Source organism: Stegodyphus dumicola, chromosome 1 (genome assembly GCF_044657685.1).
Source record: "Stegodyphus dumicola isolate Sdum_Otavi_A_Nest chromosome 1, ASM4465768v1".
In the NCBI taxonomy this organism is placed as follows: domain Eukaryota; kingdom Metazoa; phylum Arthropoda; class Arachnida; order Araneae; family Eresidae; genus Stegodyphus; species Stegodyphus dumicola.
The window spans coordinates 27719104-27738346 of NC_140768.1; the positions used below are offsets into that span (position 1 = coordinate 27719104).

General features: G+C 30.2%; 1 protein-coding gene across 3 annotated transcripts in view; it reads right to left on the bottom strand.

Moving 5' to 3' along the window:
* DNAlig3 (DNA ligase 3) overlaps window positions 1–19243 on the bottom strand; it is a 224371-nt gene that overhangs the window by 116629 nt on the left and 88499 nt on the right. For all 3 annotated transcript variants that reach the window (XM_085813879.1, XM_035358921.2, XM_035358920.2), the window contains exons 6-9: window positions 8034–8078; window positions 6149–6235; window positions 5356–5435; window positions 3013–3090 (exon numbers count right to left, since the gene is read on the bottom strand). In XM_085813879.1, coding sequence (XP_085670005.1) covers window positions 3013–3090; window positions 5356–5435; window positions 6149–6235; window positions 8034–8078 — 290 coding nt within the window. The remainder of the gene's footprint in view (window positions 1–3012; window positions 3091–5355; window positions 5436–6148; window positions 6236–8033; window positions 8079–19243) is intronic.

Sequence of the window (19243 nt, forward strand, 5' to 3'; positions counted from 1 at the left end):
GCCGATGCTCTTTATCAAAAAGGTTACTAATGTAATTCCTACTATGACTCTATGTCACTACACCAATCCTCTTTAGACAAAGAAAATTCAGTTCTGCAATTAAAGAAGCTAAAAATGGCTGAGAGTTTTTTTAGAACTATATTGTGACATTTCAAATTTCAAAATCCATCCTTCTGTTGCAGACAGTCATAGATGTGGATAATAAATGTGGAGAATATTTTGTCATATATAAAAAAAGTTATAAATTTTATAAGATCTCAAGGTTTAAATCAGCGTCAATTCACTGCTTTCTTAAGTGAGTTAGATAGTGAATATTCGGGTTTGTCCTACTATACTGAGGTACGATGGTTATCCTGCTCCAAGATTCTCAAACAATTCTGGGATTTGAAAGAAGAAATATGTCAGTTTTTAAAAACGAAAAATCAAGACGTAAGTTTGTTTTACGATCCAATATGGATACAAGATTTATCTTTCTTGGTTGATATAACCAAACACTTAACCGATTTAAATTTGTTGTTACAAGCAAAAGATCATATCATTACGAACATATTTGACATAATTAAAGCATTCAAACGTCAACTAGTTCTTTGGGAAAAACAACTTAAAAATAAAGATTTGACGCACTTCCCGATGTGCAGCATGAATAAATCAAGTTTAGATGATACTTGTTCGTATCAAAAATATGCAGAAAAAATTGCAAATTTAACAACTGAATTTGAAACGAGGTTTAATGATTTTAGTTCCCTCGAAGACAATTTTTTTTTTTTTTTTTTTTTTTTTTTTTTTTTTTTGTTTTCCTCGATTTTCTCAATAAGTATTGACTCAGTACCCAGCCATATGTAAATGGAGGTGATCGAGATTCAATGCAACTCAAATTTGAAAGCAAAATTCATTGAAGTGGGCGTGCCTGAATTTTACAAATATTTACCAGCCAAGTTTGAAAATACTCGAAAATTCGCATATGAAATTATTTCCATGTTTGGTAGCACTTATCGGTGTGAGCAGTTATTTTCAGTCATGAAAGGTAATAAGGCTCCTATTAGAAACCGTATTAATGATGTTCACCTTGGGTCAGCGTTGAAAGTTATCACTGCAAACAAAATTTCTCCCGAAATAGGAAAGATAATAGCAGAGAAGAGATGTCAAGTATCAGGACATAAACATTAAATTTTTCTTGTTCTTTTCTATATAAATATATAATGTTTATTATTATATTATTCGAAATAAATCTACGTTTCTATGAATATTGATTTTTTTTTTTTTTTTTTTTTTTTTTTTTTTTTGCGGCTTGCCTAAAGTTAAACCTTGTTTGTTTGGCCCAAGTGTACCTATGAGTTTGACATCCCTGATGTACACTCACCTTTTAACTGCTTTTATAGTTTCAGATGAACATTTCTTGCATATCAATATAAATTTGATTGGACGGCTTTCTTCAACTCAAGGAATGCCTTACTATCTGACATGCACTGATAGGTATACTCATCGACCCAAAGCTTCTCCATTGAAAGATACATGAGCACTGCTCTTTACGTGGGCTACATCTCAAGATTTGTTGTACCTGTCCAGATTACTAATTATGGTAGCCAATTTTGAAGTGATGTCTTTTGAAAGCTAGCTAAATACTTTGGTATTCATCTTTCTCATACCACTGTGTACCACCGACAAGCCAATGGGATCACTGAAAGAGGGCACAGGTCACTTAAACAGTCTATAATGTGTCATACATTTGTACATTGGACTATTGCATTACTCTCAGTTCTTTTAGGACTTAAAAAAAAAATTTGTTTATGAACACTTATATTTGTATACAGAGACTTTTATTTGTCTACAATACAAATAAATATTTGTCTAATAAAGAGAAATGTTCTCACCTTTTCCTACCTGTAGATGCAGTAAAACCCATACACCCTACAGTGCTCCTTAAAGAGTGCTTTAACATAGTGATAAAACTTTTACTGTCTCTAAAAAAGGCGATAATATCATTGCGTCTAAAACCTTTTCTTTTGATCCCAGACAATGTACCTATACTTCCCATTTTACCTGATGTTGCAAGGTATCATTATAGCAACCAGCTTGTTCAGTAAAGGAACAGTTTCCTGAAAAACATGCTCCTGCAAAAGCAAATTACCAAACTCCTCCTGGATGTCATATTCACTTTCCAAAACAATTTGTGCAATACTAACGTTTATTTCTCTTTTACAGATTTTTAATGCAATTTTTTTCAGCAACGGAAATGGTGTGGGTTTTTACCTTTCCCCACCACATTTCTTCAACATCGATGCTGATGTCCCAATTTTTCCTTTTAGCGCATGTGCAATAAGAATCTCAACTCTGAAGGATAGCAAAGGTTCACGTACACATCCAGTTCATTGTTGAAATTAATGTTTTTCTAACATCATATATATATTTTGATCTATCAGAATAATTTATTCTTTACAAATTGGTATTTAATAATGATCTAAAAAACCAATCTAACTGAAAAGCAATGCGAGACACTATGCCAGACTTTATAGTTAGGTTTAAGAATATATGGCATTAACCAAATCCTTAGACAATATCACTATTAAATCAAAAACTGGTTTCAACATGATATGATCATCATGTGATAATATTTAGCACTGATATGCAGTTATTCAAAGAAAATGCTGATTAGCATATACAGATTACAATGCAATTAAATATGAAAATTAATCTTTCCCATATGTGCAATAAAATTTTGAACTGTTTCTCTGTTATTTCTATTGTTATTATTATTAAGAGTATTTATGATCAATCATATAGAACTGAATTACAAAACTGTGTTGCCTATAGCTCAAAGGTTGATGCAAAAAGAATGCAATAATTTAAGTTGTAATTAATAATGAATAAGAGCAATTATCTTTTACCACTAAGGCATTACATATATGTGTATAAATATAGGTAAGCCCAGAATCAAGATAAATATATATAAAACTTTTTTACAAACCTCAGAATTTTTTTATGTGTAATTTAGATAAAACTTTATTTACTTACATTGGTTTAGGGCCAGCATTTATCCGAAGATCATGTTTGATAAAACGAATAAACATCTTTAAATCATTTCCTGTACACCTGCAATGAATTGTTAGAAAATATTGTGTCAATTATTAGAAAATATTGCCTGAACTATTAGAAAATATTATATGAATATACTGATCATTTATTATATAAATGATTAATATAGTCACATAATAAAATATAGCAGACAATTCAACAGTATAAAATGATATATGCTTAATAATATTGACTTCAAATTTAGATTCTTAAGCAATTAATTAATGCAATTAATATATTTTTAAGCATTTAAATAAAGATAATTTAAGAAAATAATGAAAATGCAATCAAATAATCATATTCAATAAGAAACATGAATGAGTCAATAATGTATACAGATGTATAAAATGTCAATAATGAATAAAACATCAGACTCGTTGAAATCTCAGCCTATGGATTTCAGACTCTGAGTGATACAAAACTAACAATGATATTTTCAACTTACATGCATCTTTATCCATATCATAATGTTGCATGCATGTGCATATTTTCACCATATAATCTAACCAGGTAACCCCTTACAAGAAAGGTAACCCCTTACAAGTAATTTTTTATGGCACTGTTCTTGTGAACAATCTGTTTCAGTGGCCTTATATTAGGCTGAGATTATACAAATTACAGAGCTCTAAGAATCTTTAAAATGTTATTAGATTCTATTTAAGCTATTCACAAATAATACACAAACAAATTCCACAAAAACCATCTCAAAAATAGCAGCCCAGAAGATTCTATTTTAAAGCCATATTGTTGAAACTTATTTCTGATACAGTATTTAATATATAGATGTGTAAAAAATATAAAATTCTAATAACAAACAAACAAAAAAATTTGCAACAGTCTGAAAAAAATTAATAAAAATCTCTTTAAATAGCCTTATTGTTTTAAGTCTAAATCAGCAAGTATTTAAAAATATGCCTCTGTTGTTATATTTGCTAACTAAATAGAACATCAATCTTAGTATTTAAAATGACAATTTACTTGATTTTTTTACACATTCTTATGCAAGTTAATTGCATTTAAAATTATGATACAGTCTGTTTTATACATTTTTCTTTTTCTAAATGGTCCACCAGTGTTGGAGCTGTAAAGTTGATGAACCCTGGTAGTTCAGTCCATGGTTTGAATCCCAGCGAACAGCCTAGTTCCAACCAAACCTTTTCTAAACATTGTTTTGGAGAATTTTCAGCTTAGTTTTATCTATTACTTATCATTTAGCACCAATTCTTCTTATATAACTTTCAATGGTTTGAGAAGAAAGACCTTTGACTTTGGAAAAGTCTGCTGTTGTTCAAACTTTCAAAAATGAAAATACATGCAATTAATGGAAAATTGCTAAAAATTTTGATATATGTCGAAAGTTTCCTAGCCTCTGTTTATAAATATTTGTTTATGCAATATTTGCTTCACAAACTACGAACTGCAAATTACAAATTTCTTTATCTCAAACTCAAAATGGAAAACTGTGACAGAGAAATGAAACTGGTATTAAAATAACAAAGAAAATGAATGATAATGTACTTGTTATACAGAAATACCAAGTTGAGTCCAAGTTGATACCAAGTCACCAAGTTGAGTTTTACCTCGATAAATAGATTCCCTCATAAAATAGTAAGACTATCTTTTTTAAAATTTAGGCTTTAAAACAAATAATTTTGCATAAAGCAATTATAATTTAAATACATTGTAATTGCCCTTAACAGAAACAAGCATGAAAAAATAGGGAACTATGTAGTCAATAGGAATTCTGAAGCAGGAGACATGAAAAATGTGCAATGCACTTGCCAGGACTGGAACCTGGACCCCTCGAATATGCACCAAGTATGCTACCATTACACCGCAAAAGCATGCAGAAAGGGGAGAGAAAATACCTTAAGGGCAGGACCTTGCCGAGACTCGAACCTGGACCTCTCGAATAGGTGTTGTGGGCGCCTTTCTGCCACAAAGACAAGCAGAAAGGAGAGAAAAAATACCTTATAACTGAAAGGAAATGTAGTGAAATAATTTACATTTGCATCGTATAATTAGTTGATTAATATTAGCAAGCCTGAAATCCTATGTCACATATGCTTAGTGCAATTCTTGAATATCAGTTTTCATTTCATATGAAATGGGGAAAGCAAACTAGTTGGGTGAAATTTTACAGGATTACAGTATTTTCACTTAAAAATTTGATGTTTAAGGAAAAAAATCATATTCCTAGTATTACTATAAAACTATGATACATATAATACAATACCCAAAATTACTAATATTAAATATATTGGCAAAAATTCTCTACAAAACCTTTTTGCAACTTTGGTTAAAATTTGGGATTGCTCCATTTCTTTGGAAACTCTTGTAAGTTGATCTAAATATGAATCAACCTAATAAAAGATAAATTAGTTTCAAATATTTGATACAAATGCTTAATACTATATTTAATACATGATATTTATATTAAATATATAAAGAGTTGCATTTAAATAAAGCAAAATTATTCAACAAAACAGAGAAACAGGAAAATAAACTACAATATTTACTTTAAAAAACTGTATTCATAATCAATTTTACATTTAAAAAAAGGAAAATTACTTTTAAAATGTGCCTAGAAAAAAGGGTTTTCCATTATAAATATACACAGTGTTTTAAAATGAATAATATTTGTGAATAACGCAATACTGTAGCATTTGATATGCAAAATAATAAAATTTTTCAATAAATATTTAAAATACCTAGCACAAACTGTTAAGTCTTACTGAAACCATACTACCATTATCACAGTAGCAGTGATTCCCAAAAGTTAAACCATATAAACCTGAAACTTATTCATACGCAAAAGGTCGTGGTTTTAAGCTTCTGATTTCAAAATATTTTTTTTAATATTTCTGTTGTTAAATCATTAAATCAAGTAGCATTTTTAACTTTCCATTATAAAGCAAACAATACACAATATATATAAAAGATTATCTTTTTTTAATTAAATATGAAAGAGAAAATAAATATTTGTGAATAAAATTTACATACAACACAAAGAAGTCATCCATAAAAAAAAATTTATGAAAATAATAAAAATAATATAAAGATTTATTAAGCATACTTCTTGCAATGTGAGAGTGCTTTTGCTTTCGGGTAGAAAAGACTTTGAAGACTCGAAAAAAACTTTGATTGTTTCAGCAACATCTCCCTACAAAATAAAATGGCTATACAATGAAATAAAATAAATAATTATTTATAAAAATACTCAAAATATTATACACCAAAAGTACCTGGTATATCTGCTTACATAATTCCCCTCCCCCTCCAAAAAAAACAAAAAAAAAAAAAAAAAAAAAAAACCCTTTTATTTTAAACTTTATCAGTTAAAACAGAGATGAAATTATATGAAGTATACCATTATTAAAGAAAATATTTAAGCATTAATTAGACATATTAATATAACTATTAATAATTATTTAAATGCTCATTTTACTTAAATATTCATTTAAAATTTCTAACTAGGCTACATAATCTTGTTAATCTAGAGATTCTTATCATCAGTCAAAGTGTTTGGAACTCATATGATTGTCACAGGGTTGGAAAAGGATGTCTCAAAGATCTCCTTATAAACATGGACAGCTTTAAGCACTGAGTGACATGTCAAAGTAACAATCTATATGCATGCATGCTATGGTTTTGCCCTCAAGAGAAATACCTTCAAGGGTTTGCCCCTTGAGGGTATTTCAATGGTACTGATGTCTTGCACGAAAGTTTTTTGAAGAGGTCAACAATGTTTCTTTGTCTTCACTTCCTATATCAAGTTGGACACGACAGCTGGAAAATCCCAGTTTTCTCTTGAGCTGAATTTCTGTATAAAAGGTTAAAAATTCCAACGAAAATTTCAGTCTCAATAAGCTGAAATGCTCTAGCCTTGATCTAGCCCTTGCAATATGATGTAATCAGCCTCATCTGCTAATATGATCTACATTCTACTATTTGTGTCTACTTGTTATAACACTGTTCAAAGTTTCCTTTATGAACAGTCAAGATAGGTGTTTAAAAGTTGTAACATTTTGGTCACCAGTTAGGTGTAATAATTACTCTTGAACTCTCTCCCAGAATCTTGGACTTTTATATTTTATTTAGAGTTCCAAATTTTTATGAAAAATATCTAGACTTTCCATCTACATACAAACTTTCTAACATGCATAATATACTAACTAATTTCATTCTTTAACTTTGGATATTTACATTTCTTTTCTTAAAACCTGTACTTTGATGAAACCCCCTTTACTTTTCTTTGGCCACCCTATCTCCATGCACATATTTTGAATCTACATGACAATTCGAGCAATCATTTGCTTCCTGTACTCTTATGAATATTACTTTGAATTCTGGAATGCTATTTGCCTTTCAAAACCAATTACCAAGCATTCAATTTACAATAACACTTACATAACTCCATCACAAACTTAGAAAAATTATTGCAGTTAAAAATCTTTATAATAATTACCATTGTGAATTAAAACTGAAAAACAGAAACAGAATGAGAGGAGTATGAAAGCACATTGCAAAAAATATGAAGTGATATTGGCAACACACTATTCAAATACCATTATTTGTTATTTATCTGCTGATGTAATGCAAAACCAATCAGAGGAGATATTACCTAAAACTAATCATTTAAACATAATGTATCACAAGAAACTATATACTGGATTTTCAAAAACATACCCTTAAGATTTGGATACACATACAATAGGCCAGTAAATGAGTTAATACAGTAATCACAATTACACAACTGTTGTCAATAAATCAAAAGATATGCAAATTGAGACTCAAGATAAAGCATGCAGTAATTATTAATTTACAATCAGTAACTAAATAATACAGCAAAATATTCCAGTAAATGCATGCTCTGCCTGTATAAACATATAAAAGTTATTCAACATAAATATTTTAAATATACACTGGCATCACTATTAATGCATACATGTAATACATACCTGTTCTAAATCTTCAAGCATTTCTTCATATGATACACTAAATATCTAAAAATGCAAAAAATGAACCATTAGAATAATCAAAATAATAACTTAAAAATACAGAATATAATTTGCAACTGTTACTTTTTTGCGTTAATCTCTTTTTTAATCCAGGCTACTTTAAAAAAATATATTCTAAACAGTTCAATAACATAGGCAAACTGCTATAATTCTTTATCTCATAATTATTATCACTTTTTGAATTAAGCAAGTGAAGCTATTAAGAAAATACTACTTTCTTACCAATGATTAGCATTAAAATACAAAATTTGTTGAAACATTTATATTTTACACTGCTTTAAAATAGTCTCATATATTTTTTAATATTTTATACTGTTTTAAAATAGCCCCACATATATTATAAAGCAGATTAGTGATATTTTGTTTAAGTTTATACTAACAGTTAGTTTTATGCTTACTCTTTCTTTTATGCCTCATTTTGTCATATACCCACTCAGTCCAGAGGCTTATGTAGATTTTATGTTAAGTGACAAAGGTTCCAATGAGAAGTAAAATCATAAGCAGCATGATACTTTTCCATAACTTATTTGATTACAGCAAAGCACATGAGGACTAGCTGCCTAAAGAGAGGGGATATTTCCATGGAAAACTATAAATAGGGTATAACTAAAATATATAGTATTTAAGTTGACGAGAAATTAGCTATGAAAACCAACCATGCAGTCAGACCATTCACTGATTTTGAACCCAAGTCAGATTCCTGTATTCAGCAGTGTTAACCACTCATTGGTACACTGTATCAGTCAGGAAAAATTTATAAAATAAGAGTGAAAAAAAAAAATGAATACTTTGAGATGACTAAAATGCTCTTGAAGTTTTATTTCATGCATTTAGCGAAATGACAGAGGAAATGGAAGAAAAAAGAAGAAATTTAAGTATTAATAAGAAAAAGTGTAATTTGCATTTTATCAAAATCTTAGCAAGTTTCAGCATGCCAGAAAAATGGCGATCTTGCCTCTTGCAATCATGTCTTTAATTTTCAACATATTCTATAAGCACATAAAAGTCTTCTTGTATTAGCTTCAAAGTGTTTGCAATTAGTTATTTTCTTCATGAGTGTCTAGGATTTACTGAATAGTAAAACAAAAACTACCTTGATAATTACCAAACATTTCCAAAAAGTTAGAATGTTCCAGTTCCTGTAATATAAAATTATAGCATACTTGAGTCACAACCATTTCCGTAAGAGGAACACTTATGAAAGTGAACAGTAATATAGAGAACATTAAAAAACAATAGCTGAAATGACTTCTCTCCAAAATGACTACCTCCTACAAATTTTTTTAAAAAATTGTTTAATCATTTATAAATATAATGATCAGCTTAGCGAAGATACATTTTATAAACATTAAAGAAACTGTGCTCCAAAGAAGTACGCTGCTCAAAAAAAAAAAATTGGACAGTCCTATATCTCCCGATCTACTGGGCCGATTGACAAAATTCAAATTGCGTTCTTCATGTATCGAAAGCGTGACTTAGGATATATATTAGATTTATATATAGCACTATTCTAACATAGGTATTTTGACATAAAATCGGACGTTTTCTGAAATAACATACCAATTTTTTTACATATTTCGATTCTACGACTCAAATTACGCCTAAATATGAAATTTTTTTAAATTTGGAGCGAAAGTTACGGAGAAATTCACGAATTTATGTTGGCTTTTTTTTGTCAGTTTGCGCCAAGAATACTTCACTTGGCGAACTTCTTAACATATGGCAACCTAGTTTCCTTTCCCGTGAGAGGAAAAAAAGTCACCATCGTTCCTTTTTTCCAAATAATATTCTTTATATTATATTTTTAATTATAACTTATTATTTTAAGTATTTTTTTCTTTTTCAAATTTATTTTAATTGTTTAAGTTGCATGTTTTTTTTTTCGAATAATTGTTTTAAAAATTTCTATTTACCTATTCGAACTGCGTATAAAGGTGCAGCGTTTATTTTTTCAAATAGTTTTCTTTATATATATTTTTTGTCATAGTTATTATTTTAGGTAATTTTTTAATTTTTATACTTTTATTTTAATTGTTTGTGTTGCATTGTCTCTTCAGATAATTGTTTTAAAATTTTCTATTTATTCCTTCAAACTGAGCATTTTTAATATAAATTTTCCAAACTTTGATTTTATTTATTTGAATTGTGTTTCATTCGGAAGAATACTTTGTAACCCAGACTACGATGCATTTGAAAACTGCATATATTAAAAGAGAAAATACAGTAAAGCACAGTTAATACGCCTTTCAATGTTCCGTTCAGAAAAGATATATATAAATAAGAGAGATGTATAACCGACATTTTAACTTAGGATGACTTGCATAAACTGCTTTAAACAGTTTTATCATTGTGCCCATTGCTTTACACAATTTTATCCTACATTTGGTTTCTTAAAATGTTATTCATATTTTAGTCAAATATTTTATTTTTGAAATCGCAAGAATCAAATATCATAAGATTAAAAAGTTTTAAATAAAAAAAAATAAAAATACTAAATTTAACGAAAAAATGTATTTTTCTTCTCTTTTTCTTTAAGCATTCTGAAAGTATATTAAAAAATATCCAACTTTTCGAAACATTTTGGTATTTCTGACAATCATTTTAAATAAAGTTATCGCCTTCCATTTCATAAAGGCCCACAAACGGCCGAGCGGTAAAGACGCTGATCACTGGTAGTTCGGTCCGAGGTTCGAATCTTGCGAACGGGCTGGTTGCATGGGTATTTTCGTGGTTTTCCCGATGTGTAACGTGTATACGAGCCAGTTTCCCTTAGAAAGTCCTCCACGAAGGCATTCCTCCCTTTAGGCAGATAGCCCTCGTGTGCTTTGCCATAATTAAATAATACAATCCAATCCAATCCAATCCTTAATTAAATATAATTGATTTGTAAGTTCTACTAGAACTGACGTTAAGAATTGAAATGCAAATAAATAATATCGTGTGCAATCTTGATTAATATAAAATTTAAAATATTTGCACAGAAAAATATTTGCATTCAGACAGAATGTTTTTTGAAATATTTGCAATTACTTTATAAGAAGGATTTATTAATAACCGTAATAATTACTTATTATATTACTGATGATTAGGAATCAGTTCTTGACAATTACATTCTAAATTAGAATTTTAAGAATTATTAGAATTTTAAATTAGAATAATGAAAATACACTACACACAAAAATACATTTTAGGATAAAAAATGAGTTGATTTTTTATGTTTTAAAACTTCTTGAATTCATTTAATAAACATCGTATCCTCGTTGTTAATTGAATTCAGAATGTTGGGTGTCGTTTATATAATTATTCTTACTTGTCCACGGAATCTGCTGACTTATCCACTGATTAAGTAGCTGCAGATCATTTCTACATAACCATTGAACTTCCATTAATTCAGTCTCTAGAGGGTTGTATATTTATATCATAATTTGACTTTCATAAAAATGATTATTCTAAATCTGATGTTTCTATAAAAATATACTGTGCTTTAAAAATATGGATGATAGTACTGTGGAAAAATCCCCCAAATGATTTATGTATCGCCGTTAGAGGGCGCTTCGCTTCTGAAAAGGAATGTTAGTTTTTAGTTTGCGACGTAGTTAGTTAGCAGTGAACCTTCGATGCAACGAAAGTTGCTTTGTAAATAAAATGATTATTTTTGTAGATTGTTGAAATATTTCACTTCATTTAGAATTAGAACCACCTTTCGCAATATGGCGCATCGGTGCCGAGAACCTTTGGCCAATTTAGAAGTTTGTGTTTTTAATTTTGGATATCATTTTATGCGAAGACAGCCAAGGTAAGCCTGTATTTTCTATTTTTATATAATATGGAAGATCTTATTGCTAAACTGAAATCGAAACGAAAGGTATTGAGGACCGGAGTGTCCAAGATATTAAAGAAAATTGAAACCGAACTGAATAAAGATGATAGTAGTATAAATGTAAATGTATTAGAAGAAATTTTAGACCAGTTAAATGAAAAATCAAAATCCTTGAGTAATTTAGACGCAGAAATAGAACGAGAATTAAAAGTCGAAGAAGACGAATTTGAATTTGAAATCTCATCCGCTTTGGAATATGAAGAGAAAATTCAAGTGTGGCAGTTTAGAGGAAAGAAAAAGTTGAAAGAGTTGAATAAGTTGGAAAATTCGGACAATGCAAATAGAGACATTTCTAATGAAACCGTTACAGAATCCCAAAACGAAAGTATCAAATTCACTCGTCTTCCAAAATTAACGATCTCTAAATTTTATGGTGATTCTTCGGATTGGTTAGAATTCATAGGTCAGTTCGAAAATGCGATTGATAAAAATCCGAATTTATCAAAAATAGAAAAATTAATTTACTTAAAAAGCTTTCTTGGTGGCTCAGCCGCTAAAGCTATTTCTGGTTTCGCTCTCATCGAAAATAATTACGAAGCTGCTCTTGAACTGTTACGTTCCAGATTTGGTCAAAAGAACATCTTAATTAATTCGCATTTAGGACAACTCTTAAGTACTTCACCTGTTAGAAATCCTAATGATATAAACGGATTAAGAAAACTTTTAGATCACGCCGAAGTACAGATAAGAAATCTTGAAGCATTAAAAATAGACTCTGATACCTACGGAAATCTCTTAACGCCTTTAATTTTGAAATTACTTCCTAATGAATTCGTTCTTGATTATAGCCGAAAAATTAAAGACGAAAATTGGGATTTAAAAGGTTTGTTAGCCTTTTTGAGGAACGAAGTATTCAGTAGAGAATGCACGGCTTCTGTTAATTATAATTCTAGAGAAAAATATTCGCGATTGGAAAAGCATTTGCCCTTCAAACATAAACATTCTCCAGCCATAACGAGCAAGCCGTCTACAGTTGAGTTATTAGCGGCGTCATCCGAATCGCAGTGTCTGTTCTGCGGGAACACAAATCATAAATCTGCGGATTGCGAAGTTTTAAGTGTAGAAAAGAAAAAGGAGATCTTAAAAAGTGAATCGCGGTGTTTTTTATGTTTAGGTCGGTATCACCGGATCCAAAATTGTAAACAAAAAATAAACTGTGCCTTCTGCTTTAATAAACACTCGAAAGCCATTTGTTATTCATTCCATCAGAAAAAAGATAATGAAAAACCTAAAAAGAAAACGTCGGATTCGAGCGTTATTTCCGCTGTTTCGTCATATAATTCCGATGAAAATAGATCTAATAAAATATTATTACAAACGACTTCTGCATTGATTCGAAATAATGATAAATCTGAAAATGTCAGAATTCTTTTTGATAATGGCTCAATGAGATCTTTCATAACCAAAGATGTATCTACTAAAATGGAACTTCCGATTGTTAGAAAAGAATCACTTTCTGTTTATTCCTTTGGTGATAAAAGTGCGTTAGAAAAAACCTTTAATGTTGTTAGAGCAAAACTAGAAAATGTAAACGATCCTAATCTTAATATATATATTGAGCTTCTTGAAACCGAAAATATATTCAATACTGTTATCTCTCCTCCAGATTTTAACTTTGCTAAGAAAAATAAAATTTTACAAAATCTACAATTAGCAGATTGTTGTAGAAAAAGTGACAAAATTGATATTCTCATAGGGGTAGATTTCTACTATTCTATAATTACTGGTAAAATTAAAAGAATTTCAAGAAATGTAGTAGCCACAGAATCTTTATTTGGGTGGTGTTTGCAGGGTAAAGTAAATAATGATCATAGTGAATTATTAACTATGAAAGTAATTGTAAATGAAAACTTGATATCAGATCAGTTACAACAGTTTTGGAAGCTAGAAAACTTGGGTTTGGAAAGTGATACTCAAAACGACAAAACTGTTGATTTAGAAATTATGAAATCTTTCGAATCTGATATCAGGTATAAGAACTACAGATACCAAGTAAAATTACCTTGGAAACCGAATTCAAAACATTTAATGGAAGATAATAGGGATATAGCACTTGAAAGATTTAAGAAATTGAGTAACAAATTTAAAATTGATAACTCTTTGTTTGTTCAATACACAGAGGTTTTAAAGGATTACGAGTTAAAACATATTATTGAACCAGTTCAAGAAGACAATCAAAATGATAAAACCCTATTTTATTTACCTCATAGAGCAGTCATCAGAAATGATAGAGCAACAAGCAAACTAAGAATAGTTTATGATGCTTCAGCCCATAAACCAAAAACACTCTCTCTAAATGACTGTTTATACACTGGTCCGAACCTATATCCTGATAGTTTTGATTTATTGATAAAATTTAGACAAAATTCGATAGCCTTTACAGCGGACATTACACAAGCATTCTTACAGATAGAGTTAAATGAAGAAGACAGGGACGTTACACGATTCTTTTGGAAAGATGATCCTAATGATAACAATGAGAGTTTGAAAACCTTTAGATTTACTAGAGTTTTGTTTGGAGTAAAATCTAGTCCCTTTCTTCTCGCTGCTACTATTAAGCATCACCTTAAAAAATATTCAGAAATATATCCTGAAACAGTAGAACTCTTAAAAAACTACCTGTATGTTGATGACATTATTGGTGGTCACCAAAATTTAGAACAAGCCCTGAAAACAAGTTTAGAAATTGTGAACATTTTTAATGAAGCTAGCATGTCACTACATAAGTGGCATACTAATTCCAAAGAACTCAAAGATATTTGGCATCGCAAAGAATTTTCAATGCAAGAATCTCCTGAAGTTGTCCCGATCAAAGTGTTAGGAATTAACTGGGATACGGATAATGATAATTTTTATTTTGACACTCAGCACTTGACAAATTTCATTTCCTCGTCAATCAACTCAAAACGTTTTCTATTGCAAACCGCAGGCCGTATTTTTGATCCTGTCGGATTTTATGGCCCTTTCACTATAAGAATAAAGTGTCTGATTCAGGAAATCTGGTCTGCCAAAATTGATTGGGACGATGAACTGCCACCTGATCTTAGTTATAAATGGAAAGCCTGGTACGAAGAAATTGAAGAACTGAACCACCTCAGAATTCCCCGCTACTATTTAGAAGGAATATTAGATGCAGATGTGAAACAAATAGAACTCCATAGCTTTTCTGATGCTAGTTTGAAATCTTATGGATGCGTGGTATATCTGAGAATAGTTTTGAACAATGGAACTTTTCAAACAGTTTTTGTTGCTTCCAAGAGTAGAGTTGCTCCTCTGAAATCCCTTACACTTCCTAGATTGGAGCTTTTAGGTGCGCTTTTATCCGCTAGATTGAGTGATAAAATCGCAAAATGTTTAAAATACGAAGTAATCCCCTTCCACTGGACTGATTCTCAAATAACGTATTTTTGGATTCAGGGATCTCCCGAAAGATTTAAATCTTTCATCAAAAACAGAGTTTATGAAATTCAGAAACTAACTGAAAGCAATAATTGGCATTATTGCCGTGGGAAAGATAACCCCTCCGACATCATATCACGAGGAACTACTGTCGCTAATTTAAGAAATTGTTCAATTTGGTGGTTTGGACCAGAATGGTTGCAAAACAAACATATAGACTGGCCAGTTCAACCGAAGTTTGACGTGGGAAACGATAAGCAACTAGAACTCCGTAGTAAGATATCTGTTTATGACGTTGTTGTGAAAAGAGATGATCAACTATTGGATATAACAAAATTCAGTAATGTGCTGAAATATCTCAGAATTATGGCATGGGTTAGACGTTTCGTTGCTAAGGCAAGAAAACTGCCTGCTAATAGTGGAACATTAAGTGCTTCTGAAATTCAGGACACTGAAATTTTTTGTGTTCGTAAAGCCCAGATGGATTTCTTCACACCTGAAATTAAGGCTCTTCAATCTAACAAGTCAATTTCTCCAAGCTCTGATATATTCAGCTTGGCACCGTTTCTTGATGAAAATAAAATTCTTCGAATTAAGGGAAGATTAGAAGAAACCGAATATACAGTTGACGAGAAGCATCCAGTTCTTCTTCCTAAAGATTCCAAATTTACTGAATTAATTGTAAAAAGGGAATATAATAACGTTCTGCATGCGGGAGTTGCAGCAACTTTAGCCAAACTAAGACAGAAATTTTGGATTCCTAAAGGCCGTCAGTTGGTAAAGAAAGTCTTAGGGAACTGTTTAATTTGTCGGAAATACGCAGTAAAACCAGCGAAACAAATGACAGCTCAGTTACCTAAAGATCGAATTGTTGAAACTCCACCTTTCTATGTTACAGGCGTGGATTTCACAGGTCCAGTTTACATCAGGTCTGGAAACGAAATTCAGAAATCATACATCGTATTGTTTACGTGCGCTGTTACACGAGCGTTACATCTAGAACTCATTTCCAACATGTCTGCAAACAAATTCATTTTGGCTCTCAGACGTTTCATTTCGAGAAGAGGAAACTGTCGCACCTTTTATTCAGATAACACGAAAACTTTCAAATATGCTGCCAAAGATTTACAGTATTTTTACAGCATAATTAAAGGTACAGACTTTCAAAAATTTCTAGCAAATGAAGGCTTGACTTGGAAATTTATCGTCGAGCTTGCTCCATGGTGGGAAGCTTTTTATGAACGCCTTATGAAAACCATAAAGGAACCGTTGAAAAAGATATTAGGCAGAGCTCAATTGAATTTTGAAGAATTTATGACTGTGTTGACAGAGGTCGAAAATATTGTGAATAGACGTCCTTTGACCTACGTTTACAACGATTTACATGAACCTGAACCGCTTGCACCGGCTGATTTTCTATTGATCGGACATAAGGATGAATATCCATACAACTTTGCTGAGATCCTGAATAACTCTCCAACAAGAAAGAGTCTAATAAAACGAAAAGAATATCAGACAACACTTATAAAACAGTTCTGGAAAAAATGGAAAAATTAGTATCTCCTTGAGTTAAGAAATGCTCACTTCTTCGGTACACCAGAAGCCAAGAAAAATCTTAAAATTGGTGATATAGTTTTACTTGAAGGAACAACTAAATCTAAGTTCCTCTGGGATTTAGGTTGAGTAATTCAAGTCTTCAAAGTACGTAATGGTCTTGTACGATCATGTGCGGTAAAAACTAAAAAAGGGGACCTTAAGAGACCTGTACAATTGATATACCCCCTTGAACTATCAGACTGAAAATGAACTAAATTTGTAACCTTTTAATTTTACTTCTTATATTTCATATTCACTAACATTAATTTTAGATAATTAGTTTAGTTATTACTAATAATTTACTGTTTGTAATTTGAATTAATATTTACGTATTGAGTAACATTTGAGTTGATGCAGTTAACTATATTTGTTTATTTTATAGAATTTCCTTTTGCAGTTTATATTTACATCAGTTGAATGTATTTGATATGTAAGTTGCTTTCTTATATTTTATTATTTGTATGCTGAAATAGTGATAATTTTTGCAGAAATTATCAGGTGGGGAGTGTGGAAAAATTCCCCAAATGATTTATGTATCGCCGTTAGAGGGCGCTTCGCTTCTGAAAAGGAATGTTAGTTTTTAGTTTGCGACGTAGCTAGTTAGCAGTGAACCTTCGATGCAACGAAAGTTGCTTTGTAAATAAAATGATTATTTTTGTAGATTGTTGAAATATTTCACTTCATTTAGAATTAGAACCACCTTTCGCAATAAGTACCAGCCTCTCTTTCAGCCACTTCAAAAGCATCAGTTTGTTTAGAAATAAATTGTGCAGTTAATGTCATAAAATTTAAATAAACATCAAATAAAAATTCTCAGTTTTAGACAATTCGATTTAAATGAAGTAAAGTAGCAGACGATAAAACGCCAAAGGTAAAAATTTACTCTTATTAAAAAAAAAAAAAAAAAAAGATAGAGAGAAATTTTAAAAAATATTAAAAAATTTATTTAAAAAAATAGCTTTTCATGTAGTATTAATAAATATTTATTACGCATCACTGAGGGAAAAAATGTCATATAATTAATTCTCGGTAAAATTTTACTTGAAATTTAAGGTTAAAAATAGCTGTGGCAATACAGTGTAACAAAAATCCATAGACCACATTTGGCGTTATTATCGCTCAAAAAAAAGATGCCAAATTTCAAAACGCAAAAATATGTAAATTTGTGTATATCTTAGAAAATTTTGAATAAAAAAGTCTAATTTCTTGCAGATATGCTTAAAAATATACCTACTTTAAGATGATGGTAAAAATTTTATAAGTTATAATACAAAATGTTTTTCGAAAAATTTATAAAAATTATTTAAAAATAGAAATTTAAAAAATAAAACACAATGCGTAAATTTTATTTGGAATGAACCTAAATTTCGAAATGTGAGAGAAAAAATCAAAAAAAATTTAATAAAAAAAGAGATATAAATAAATATTTGCCAAACTCAATTAACATTGAGGAGCTAAAATTTTGAGAGCTAATATTTCAAAAACTACTCGTACGATTTTTACAAAACTTGGTATTCTGGCATAATTTGAATCGTAGAATCGAAATATGAAAAAAAATTGGTATGTTATTTCAGAAAAAGTCCGATTTTGTGTCAAAATACCTATGTTAGAATAGTGCTATATATAAATCTAATATATATCCTAAGTCGCGCTTTCGAGACATGAAGAACGCAATTTGAATTTCGTGAATCGCCCCAGTAGAAGGGAAGATATAGCACTGTCCCATTTTTTTTTTTTTTTTTTTTTTTTTTTTTTGAGCAGTGTACCATGAAGTGTGGACAGAATATATTGAGAGTGATAGTTTGCTTTGAATAAAACCAAATCCCATTTACCAAAATATCATTTATTTGCTGTTAGCCAACTGCAGCCATAATTACCTGCCACTACAATAAGTATCTGGTATTCAGATTTCTGCCGAAGTTAGCTTGGCATCTATCAAAGCTCCCTATTTCTGAAATAATGCAAGTATCAAAAATGCTGCTTCTGCAGACAATAAACAGTCAAAATATAACTGAGGTCTAGAAGAAACAGACCTGCTCTATTTTTTAACCAGATTGCAATAACAAAAATAAGATCCATTAAAAGTAATAATTAAGAAATAAGCTGTGTAATGTATAGATATATTAAAAACTTATACTTCATCTATGAATGAAATCACACGTTTATGCTCATACTCAAGGGACATGAAAGTTATTCACTTTTGCATAAAACTAACTTTGAAATGGCAGTTATTTTTAAAACACATACCGTATACCCTCGTGTAATATCCGTGTTC